The following is a 10,941-nucleotide window of genomic DNA, read 5'->3' on the forward strand; positions in this document are numbered from 1 at the left end:
TCTAGAGTGCAGGCTCAGTAGTTGTGGCACACGGGCTTAGTTGCTCCATGGCATGTGGGATCTTCCCAGACCACGGATCGAACCCGTGTCCCCTGCATTGGCAGGCGGATTCTTAACCACTGCACCACCAGGGAAGTCCCCCCAAGTCATTTTTATATAGGCTAAATTTTCCATCCACTCTGCTTTATCTAGCAGATAAAGCAGTACAGAGGGAAAAAAGAAAGAGAAAATGCAAATGGAAATTTGTGAAAGAGACTTTTTTTTAAATTGTTGCTGCTCGGAATGTCCATAACCCTGGTTGACAATTCTCCTTAAAGGCCTATTCCGTATTCTCTACACACATTCACAACTTCACAAAACCCACAATATTCACCTACAGACAGACTAGGCTGACATAACATCAACGTTGCAGTATCGCATGGCCTCAAAACTGGACCTGTAAGTTCCGGATTTTATAAGCAAACAACTGGAACCTGTTTGCTACCCAATCCTTAGTATATAAAGAATTACAGCCAAATGCGGAAACAAAATAAATCAGAAAATTAACTTTTTAATTCTTCCAGGGCTCCCATGGGTATGCTGTATTGTAATAATTTATTGATTAAACAATTCATCTGAAACATTGACTCAACCCACAGATCCTAGCCTTTTTTGGTGATAGTTTGGTCTCCTAATTAAGGTCACCTGCCTGCAGGAGCCACTGGGGGTCTCTTTACTGTTCCCCAATCCCCCCCACCCTGGCCCCGGCCAAATCCTTCCCTCTCTCTTCTGTGTCCTCCTGTTCGTCCCCCTCTCTGGCCCCGCAGCTCCACCTGCCACAGGGAGGTCCTCAGCATGGAGGACCCACCCCTGACTGCCTGGTGAGATATCCTCCCTCCAGCCCAGAGCGGGCCAGCAGGGTTCCCACACTGGCTCCACCACCAACCCAGGCAGGCCTCTAAGTAACATCCGAATTACAAGTGCACGTCCAGGAGCTGAAGCCAAGATCAAACAAGGCTGCGCTTTCAAAGAGCTCCCACACAGGCGAGCACACATAAGCCCGACTGTTACTACCTGGAGGAGACAGAAAAGAGACACGAAAGGAACTAACTCCAGCTGTCTTGCAGGGCGACTCAAGGACCCATCCGGCAATTTACAACGGTCCCACCCAAGAACTAATTGGCACATGGGCACACAGTGACCTCTGACCTTTCCAGACAGGCACGTGGCTGACTACAAAGCATCACCAAGCAAACCAGACGCTATGATAACCTCCGAGACCAGGTTTTTAGAGCACAACTCGGGAGCCAGACCCTCTGAGAAAAGCCCAGGAAGCCCCGGTCTTGAACTTGAAGAAGCCCAGGCCTGCTCCCAGCAGAAACGCTGAGGGCAGCAGTGCCGTGCCCCTCTCACTCTCTTGGCCTGGGTGAGGAGCACGCCCTGGGCTGGCGGTATCCAACCATCCAACCGGAGGCCACAAATCCCCGGAGCTACCCGGGCCCGGCCTGACTGCGCCCCGGCAAGCCGGGCGGGCTCGGGCCAGGTGCCCGCAGCCCTCCAGGTGGCCCCGCGGAGCCCCCAGGGCCACTCACCGGAAACAGACACCTCCATGAGCGCCTCCAGCGGCCGGTTGCTGTTCAGGTCATGGCTGAGCTGCAGCTCGCCCGTGGCGGGGTCCAGCAGCAGCAGCTGCAGCTCGTTGCCCTGCAGGAAGGTGTAGTTGAGGCTGTCCGAGAGGTCAGGGTCGTGGGCCGGGATGCGGCCAATCACACCAGTGGGGAAGCTATTGGACTTATTGGTGACATAGTTGTTGAAGAGGATCTGGAAGTCCGGCAGCACCGGCGGGTTGTCGTTCTGGTCCAGAAGGCGGATGTGCACCGTGGCCCGGCTCACCAGGGGGGCCGACGTGGCCTGCACCACGAGCACGTACTCCCGCCGGACCTCAAAGTCCAGCTCGACCAGGGCACGTAGGTCCCCACTCAGCAGGTCAAGCTGGAAGACCTCAGGCACGTTGCCTTCCACAATCTGGTACATGATCTGGGCGTTGGGGCCTTCGTCGGGGTCACTAGCTCGAATCCTCGCCACCACGGACCCCACCGGGCTGTTCTCCTCCACAAACAGCTCCAGCTCGTCCCTCTCAAACACCGGAGGGTTGTCATTAATGTCCAAGACGGTCACCTGGATTTCCACCGAGGCGCTAAGGGGCACCGGGCTACCCCGGTCCACGGCCAGGGCACGAAGATCGTACACGGCCACGTTCTCCCGGTCCAGCCGGCGCTGGGTGCGGATCACGCCAGATGTGGGCTCAATGTAGAAGTCCCCGTCGCCATCGTCCCCGCCCTGGAAGGTGTACAGCAGGCGGCCATTGGGGCCTGAGTCCCGATCCGTGGCCGAGACCTGGAGGACGCTGGTTGACTGGGGAGCATCCTCGAAGACGGAGCCCTGGTAAAAATCCCGCAGGAACCGCGGTGCGTTGTCATTGGCGTCCAGGACGAGGATCTCCAGGGAGGTGGTGTCGGACTTCTGAGGGATACCGTTGTCCCGGGCTGTGATGGCCAGCGTGTAGGCGGCCTGGTCCTCGTAATCCAGCTCTGTCATGGTGTAGATGGTGCCGGTGTCGGGGTCGATTCGGAACTGCGGCACCGGATCCTCCAGCACGTAGGTGATGCGGGCGTTCTCGCCGGTGTCCTCGTCGGTGGCGCTGATGGTGGCGATGGAGGTGCCCACAGGCCGCTCCTCGCTGACGCTCACGGTGTAGTGCGAGCTCTGGAAGACCGGCCGGTGGGTGTTGGCGTCGGTGACGTTGATGAAGACCTGCGCGGTGTGCGCGCGCATGCCGTCGGAGGCGGTCACCGCCAGCACGTACTGCCGTTCCTGCTTGTAGTCGAGCGGCAGCGCCAGCGTGATGAGGCCGCCGCCGCTCTGGCTGCTGAGCGCGAAGCGGTTCCGCGTGTTGCCGCCGGTGAGCTGGTAGGTGATCACACTATTAGCATCCCGGTCGAGGGCCCGCAGGGTCAGCACGCTGCTCCCCACGGCTGCGTCCTCGTTCAAACGCAGCTCGTACACGGGCTGCGTGAACGTGGGGTCGTTGTCGTTTACGTCTAGCACCGTGATGGACACGCTGGCGGAGGAGCTCATGGGCGGCGAACCGTGGTCCACCGCCTCCACCCCGAAGCTGTACTGCTCCACCTCCTCGCGGTCCAGCTCCGCGCACACGGTGATCCAGCCCGAGCTGTTGTGGATGTGGAAAGGGAAGTCCGCGGCCGAAGCGGGGTCTTGGGGCCCAGCACCGCCACCGCCCACGGAGGCCGAGGCGGTGTCCACCAGGCGGTAGCGCAGACGCGCGTTCTCACCCGCGTCCGCGTCCACCGCCTGGATGTGCAGAACCGAGTGGCCCAGAGGCACGTTCTCCAGCACGGCCGCCTGAAAGGGGCTGCTCACAAATATGGGGGCGTTGTCGTTCACGTCCAGCACCTGCACCGAGACCAGCCCCGAGGAGTTGATGAGTGGCGGCCGGCCCCCGTCCTGGGCCTTGATGCGCAGCGTGTACTCGCGGATGGCCTCGAAGTCCAGCGGGTTGATCACATCCAGGCTGCCGCTCAGCGAGTGCAGGTAGAACTGCCCCTTCAGGTTGCCGCTGATGATGCTGTAGTGTATGGCCGCGTTCTGGCCCTGGTCCCGATCCGTGGCCTGCACGCGCAGCACGGGCGTGTTGACCGCCACGTCCTCGGGCACCTGGACCACATAGCGCTTCTCGCTGAACTGGGGGTAGTTGTCGTTCTCGTCCTCCACCACGATGTGCACGGTGGCAGTGGCACTGAGCGGGCCCGGGTTGCGGCCCTGGTCGTTGGCCTCCACCAGCAGCTGGTAGGAGGCCTCTTCCTCCCGGTCCACCACCGCCCGCGTGCGCACTACGCCCGAGCGCTCGTCGATCTCGAAGACACCACCCGCGCCCTCCAGCAGCCGGTAGCGCATATTGGCGTTGGAGGGCGCGTCGCCGTCGGTAGCGCGGATGGTCAGAACCTCGTAGCCCACCTCCAGGTTCTCGCGCACTCGCTCGCGGTACTCAGACTGCTCGAAGACCGGACTGTGGTCGTTGGTGTCGCTGACTGTGACGGTGAGGTAGGTGGCGGCCGAGCGCCGTGGCGAGCCGTGGTCCACAGCGCTCACTTTGAGTACGTGCGTGTCCTTGGTCTCGCGGTCCAGCGCGCGGGCGGTGCTCACCAAGCCCGTGTCGGAGTCGATGAGGAAGTAGCCATTGGAGCGCTCATCGAACAGCGCCTCCATCTGGTAGCTCAGGCGCCCCGCCTCGCCCTCGTCCGGGTCGTGCGCGCGCAGCTCGATGACCGCGGTGCCCGCCGGCTCGTTCTCGGGCACCGACACCTGGTAGCTCGGCAGCTGGAACTGCGGGGTAGTGCTGCCGCCAGCACCCCGCCGGGCCCGCCGCGCCGCCCCCGCCCCGACCTGAGGCAGGCTTGGCGGCGACAGCGATGGGGAGGGTGTCCCCGAGGCCGCCTCCAGCGCCAGCTCCACCCGGATGGTGCCGGCCGCGCGCCGCAGGGCACAGAGCAGGCGCAGGCGGGCCGAGCCACCAGGCGGCAGGCAGACAGGGCGACGTGGGCAACGGGACCCGGCGCGCGGCGGACAGCTGCAGGCGGGGAACGTGGTCAGGGCCGCGAGCGCCGAGTGCAGCGTGGCCCCGCCGCCGCCGCCGCCGGGGCCCGGGAAGCAGAGCACCGCGCCGGGGTCAGGCACCGTGAGCACAGCCCGCGCGCGCAGCTCCGCGCCGGGAGCCCGTCCGCCCCGGGGCCGGGCGCTGCAACCGGGACCGTGCGCGCGTGCCCGCAGGCGGAGGCTCAGCGCCGTCTGGGCGCTACGGGCAGCCAGGCGGACATGCAGCGGCAGCGGGCGTCCCCCCAGGCGCGCGCAGCTCCGGAGCCCCGCGCCCGGCCCGCGCCGCCGCGCCGCCAGCCGCCCGTCGCGGCTCACGTCCAGCAGCTCCCGCAGCGCCCGGGGCGTGCGCGCCGCGTCCAGCGCATAGGTCCAGCCGGGCCCGAGGGCGAAGGCGCGGGCCCCGCCGGGCACTCGCAGCTCCCAGGCGGCCGCTCGAAGCCCCAACACCGGTAGGGCGGCGACCGCAGCCAGGAGCAGCAGCGCGGGCAGCACGGGCGGCGGCGGCGGCGGCGCCATGGCCCGGAGCCCGAGCCCGAGCCGGGCGCCCGAGCACAATCCATGCACCCGGCGCGGCTCCGCATCCACCCGGCGCGGCCGGGGGGCGGCTCCCGCGCGGCCTGTGCCGGGCCCTCGGGGCGGCTCGCGCCCCGCCTCCCCGGGGGCCCTGGCGGGGACACCGGAGGCCGGGCTCCCGGTCTCCCCCGCAGCTTCCACTTCGAGAGCACTTTGCGAAAGTTTGCTAAGTTGGTTTCAAGATGGCTCCTCCGCGCGTCCCGGGAGGGCGCCGCGCATCAACCTGCGGCGGCGGCGGCTCTAGGTGGCTCCAGGTGGCTCCCGCGCTGGCTCGGCAGGGCGGCGTGGGAAGCAGGGCGGGCCCGGAGCGGGGCGAGGGCTGCGCTCCCGGAGCGGGCTGGGCCGCACCGCGCAGCTCAGACCCCGGCGGCCGGCTGCTGCCTGGGCGGTGCGCTCGGCCTGCGCCCCCAGCGCCCGCGCTCTCCCCGCCCCTGGCCAGGCCCGGCCCCGCCCCCGGCCCCGCCGCGTATTGTTCAAACCGGGGGGGCGGGGGGCCGGCCCGGCACGGAGGTGCGCGCCGGGAGAATCGCTATGGAGACGCGGGGGCGCAGCGGTGACGGGGGCGGGGGGCCGGGTTCACTCCCGGGCGGCCTCCCCACCCTGCCTCCCTGGGGGGCGGGGCCGAGGGAGCCAGCCCAGGAAAGGCGGGCTGGGGGGCCTGGTGCGGCTACTACCAGTGGGGCGGTGGCTCCACTCGTCGGGTGCTGGGCGCGGCCAAAGCCCCCGGCCGCCGCGCGGGTTGGACCCGGGAGGGGAGAGGGAAGGGTGCGGAGGTTCCGGGGAGAGGGTCAGGTCTCCCCGCGGCGGCTGCTGGGGGGCGCTTACAGAGTTACAGCAAAAGGAGGCTAAAGTGCTTTACCCGACAGAACTTCCCTGGACTTTGAAATTCTATAGGCAGCTAACCGGATTCGGGTCCCACTGGGTTTAAAACGAAACTTTTAATCGAAAAGAAAAACAGTCCGGGTTGACACTTGGGATTGGAGCTGGGGATGGCGGAGTTGGGGACGGCGGAAGAGAGCTCGTCTCCCGCGCGTGCGACCAGCCTGAGCGCTCCGTTCGCGGTCGCGCGGTCCAGCCCCGGGGCCCCTCGGCTACTGCCGCAGCGCGGCGGCCGCGAGCGCGGGCCCGGGAGGCGGCGTGGGGCGGGGAACCGAGGGGAGGGGGAACTTAGAACTCCGAGACAGCACGCCGTCTCCTGCGGGGAACAGCCCGGGAAGGGAGTTTTAGAACTGAGATGCACACCAACGCCTCCTGCGGGGCACAGATTGGGGGTTGGTGGCGCTTTAGAACTAAACGGTACCTGCCCCACCTCTTGCGGGGCGCAGCCTGGGGGCGGGGGATTCGTACTGTGAGACACCCCTCCTCCTCCGGCGGGGCTTTAGGACTGTGCCACCGCCGGGTGGGGAGATGCATTTGTCGTCCGTAGAGCTCTGGATGCCAGAACCCACTCTAGCCTCTCGGCCTCCCAGCGGTCGGGGGGGCGGTGGGGAGCGGGGCGGAGACTCTGCTTCGACAAGGCCCCTCCCGGTCCCAGCAGCGCTAGGGGTGGGAGATGTCGCGCACTCGTCTCCAGAGCAGGTTTTTCTGACCTGGGGGCGGCCGCCGCATTTCCGAGCTGAGTGCAGATAGGTGTGGAGCTGGGGCACAAAAAATAAATCAGTAAGTAAACTCGACCAGTATTGTTGAAAGTTGCTGAATACAATGTTTTGGGGTTGAAGCCAAATATGAACATTCTCTTCCCATTAGCAAAGATTTGAAGACGTTATTGTTGACCTAAAAGGTAGATTTGCTTTGGAAACTTTTAATCTGGGAGTTTCCACTGGCAAGCCCAGTAGGGAGATTGGCGGGGAGGGGCAAGTCCATCCCTTAAATGTGGCTGACCAGGACCTCCCCGGACTGCCCTTCGTCTTCCTGGGGAGGGTCAGAGGGCAGGAGTTTTAGGGTCAGGAAGGCAGGGAGGACCCTCCCCATCCCGGCCTCACCGTGGAAAGCTCCCAGCCGGAGTGAAGGGGAGGCAGCGGCGTTGGGGGGGAGTACCCCGTGGGGGACCCCCACTGGAGAACCCCTAGAGTGCTTATTTCGCAACAGGGACTTTGAATAGGGTGGGTTGGGTTTAAATCAACAAAAGGTTCTGTTGCACTGCTCTTGCTGGTTTTTGAAAATTCAAACGCGGTGAATGAGTTTGGGTGTGGGCTTGCTTTCCTGGAATAAGACACCTGCCCGCTGCAAGGGAATCGCAGGGACCCACTTCCTGGTCCCAGGGGCTGGGAGAGGAACACAGGGACAGACCTTGCTAACGGGATGTCCAGCAAAAGGCTGAGAGACAGATGATGGTTCCATTCAGATACAGGTCAGAAGCAGGCCCGCTCCACCACACTGTTTAGAATGCACGCAGACAGGGAAAAGGTTAAGAAAAGCAAGGACATGATGTGAGTGTGGTCAGGAGGAGGGCTGGGGAGCGGGGCATGGCCGCTTCTACACCTGAGGGTTGGCCAAGTGTTGGCTTTACGATCTTACATTGAACTCTACGTGCATGCTTTATGTGCTTTTCTGTATGCATGCTACGGTCCAGAATTTTCGAGGGGGGTAGGAGGAAGGAATTAAAAACAGGCTGCAGCTTGTGATGTGACTTGAGGGCGATCCAGTTGCTTCCGCAGGACAGAAATCACGAATCTGAAGTGGCTGGCGTCTTAGCGTGGTCGAGTTCCAATTCTGCCACTATCTAGGTGTGTAAGCTTCGCCAGGGCCTAACTCCTCATCTAACTGGAGATAACAAGAGTCTAGATTCCTAACATTGTTGGAGGATTAACGAGATCTTTTGCCTAAAGAGGCTGGTCCAGGCCCGGCTCAGGTGCAGACCTACTGTGGGTAACCTTTACTGTTGTGTCACTGTCAAGGAGCACGTGATCACAGGGCTTCATCACTGCCTCCACGGATGTGATTGAAATTGTGAATTAAATGGTGTGTGCACCATCCGTGCCTGTGGAGAGGCAGGGGCTGTAGCTTTCATCCGGTTTCCCGGGAGGTCTGTGCTTGGCCCCTGATCCTGTCCACCCAGACTGTTCGTAGAAAGTGATCCCAGGCCCAGGAGGGGAAGGCACGTGCCTGGGGCTACAGGAAGGGGTGTGACATGGCGGTGGCCTGTCCAGCACCACCTGAGGGGCTGTGTCCTGTTCACCTGCCCTTCTCCCTTGGGGGTGGATGGACGCAGCGGTCTCTCCTGTGTCCCCCTGAGAGCCGCTGGCAAAAAGAGGCCGCACCTCTCCCACTGTTTGTGCGTCTGGAGTGGCTGCCACCCCTCCTCGGGCTCAGTGAATCGTAATTGGTGTTGAGATTTTGCATGCACCCGTGAGGTGTTTCACGTGAACTGAATGCTTTTAAAAAATAAAAATAGAATTTTTTTAAAAAGGCAGAAGTTGGGCTTCCCTGGTGGCGCAGCGGTTAAGAATCCGCCTGCCAAAGCAGGGGACGCGGGTTCGAGCCCTGGTCCGGGAAGATCCCACATGCCACGGAGCAACTAAGCCCGTGCACCACAACTACTGAGCCTGCGCTCTAGAGTCCACGAGCCGCAACTACTGAGCCCACGTGCCACAACTACTGAAGCCCACGCGCCTAGAGCCCGTGCTCCGCAACAAGAAAAGCCACGACAATGAGAAGCCTGCGCACTGCAACAAAGAGTAGCCCCCACTCGCCACAACTAGAGAAAGCCCATGCACAGCAACGAAGACCCAACACAGCCAAAAAAATTAAAAAAAAAAAAAAGGCAGAAGTTATGGGTTTCTAGTGTTGTACATGTTCTAAAAAGGAGCTCAAAACGCTTTTTTGCCAGGGGCTTGAACCAGAGCCTGCATGAATTCTGGAATCTGTTCCTTACACAATAAATTCCTGGGCCAATCTTTAAACAGCGAGGAAGGAGCTAAAAGAAACACCCTATTGGTGAAAGCGGAAAAGCAAGTCCAGGCCTGGGCCCCACTTTGCCCTTTTTTTTAGAATTCAGAGGGAAAACCCTCTTGGGAGCAGTGTTCATCACTCCCCCTCCTCTCCGTGCCCCTCACCTTTGGTGGGGTTTGACTTGTGGAAAACTGTGAAAGTTAAAACATGGAACAAAAGCAGGACCTTGACTTAATTAGAGGTTGATGGAAGCAAGAGGATGGAGGGAATTTAGATCCTCACGGAGCACATTGTACAGACTCGCGCTTCCCTGAAAGACCCAGATAACGTTAGGACAAAAAAGAGAATTGTTTTTCTGCTTGGAAGTTGCAGAGCCTCTAAATACAAATGCTGGGGTTTCTTTGGGGCTCCCAGGCCCTTAGCCTGGGGTGTGTGGCCTCAGGGGACCTTGTGTGAAGGCCCCTTCAGGGAGCCCATCTCCTGCAGGTACTCCCTGAGAGGCCAGCACCTGACCAGCCCGTGCCCGGTCCATGCCCAACAGGCCTCAGCTCTGAGAAGGTTCTGGAAGGTTCTGGAAGCTGGCATGGGCAGGGCTTGGAGTTCCAATCTCCAGACTGACTGGAAGTCCTGTGAGCATGGAGGTGATGGGCACAGGTCTCATGTCCGAGCTGCCACTGCAATTCTGGGGAGCCGGGGAGGGGGGCACAGCGGGAGACAAGGTGCCTCGCCTCTACCCTGGCCCCCCACACACACTGAGCCAGTCCGAGGCAGGCCCACCCAGGCCCACCTCAGGCTGCACTGGCCTCTAGTGGCCAAGCACAGTCTCTGTCCTACCCAGCACAGATGCCCACCAAGCTCACAGATGGCAACAGGCCCAAGCTCTGGGCGGTGCGTGCACACGTAGGCACTACAGGCCCGACAGTGTGCAGGCCCTGCTGACCCTGAGTAGGCCGGGCACACTGCCCGGGTGCTCCTGGGACTCTGCAGGGTGAGGGGGCCCAGCTCTGTAGGACACTTGGCAAACTGAGGCACAGAGCACACGGCATGGGGTGGGCGTTGCTGGAACACAAACTCCGTCTTCTCGTCCCGGGTCCGGTCACCAGCCCCCAGAGAATGACCTGAGCTGGCAGACAAGGAAGGTCCAGTCAGTACCTGAGCACCTGGAAGGCACAGGTGCTGCATTTGGGGGAGGCGGCTGGTCCGAAGAGGTCTCCCAAGGACCCAGAGAGGCCACGAATGGCAGGAACAGAGCTAAGTGGGAGACCGCTTCGTGCGCGGATGGGAAAGGGGGATGCGGACACCACCTGAAGATTCAGCATTTCACCAGAGTCCACGGTGGTAGGTATCCTTGTTCTGTTATCATTATTACTGACATCATCATCGTTGTTGTTTCCTGCCCCCCTCCCCACACAAACATTATCACGAAGCCAATTCTGGGAAGCACTATTGTCTTACCTTGATTATTTTTCTCCTTCACATTCCTCTTTTTTTTTTTTTTTTTTTTAAGAGATATATTTTACAAATTCCCTCTTTTTAAAATGTACAACTCAGTGCTTTTTAGCATATTCACAAAGTTGTGCAACCATCACCACTAACAAATTCCAGAACATTTTCATCACCCTAGAAAGAAGCCCATATGCATTAGCCGTCACTCCTTCTCCCCTTGGCCCTGGCCCCGGCAACCACGAATCCACTTTCTGTCTCTATGGTTCTGCCTGTTCCAGACTTTTCATATCAATGGAATCACACAATACGTGGCCTTTTGTATCTGGCTCCATCCCCATAGCATAATGATTTCAAGGATCGCCTGGGTTGTAGCCTGTG

At 61.1% G+C, this 10,941-nt stretch overlaps 1 protein-coding gene across 1 annotated transcript in view; it reads right to left on the minus strand.

The window, feature by feature from the left end:
• Nucleotides 1–5,169, minus strand: part of CELSR1 (cadherin EGF LAG seven-pass G-type receptor 1) — a 147,101-nt gene extending 141,932 nt beyond the window's left edge. The window contains exon 1 of the mRNA XM_068561993.1: nt 1,572–5,169. Within this exon, the coding sequence (XP_068418094.1) occupies nt 1,572–5,169 (3,598 nt within the window). The remainder of the gene's footprint in view (nt 1–1,571) is intronic.
• Between the last annotated feature and the right edge of the window lie 5,772 nt (nt 5,170–10,941).

This window comes from Eschrichtius robustus, chromosome 13 (genome assembly GCF_028021215.1).
Source record: "Eschrichtius robustus isolate mEscRob2 chromosome 13, mEscRob2.pri, whole genome shotgun sequence".
NCBI classification, from domain to species: Eukaryota; Metazoa; Chordata; class Mammalia; order Artiodactyla; family Eschrichtiidae; genus Eschrichtius; species Eschrichtius robustus.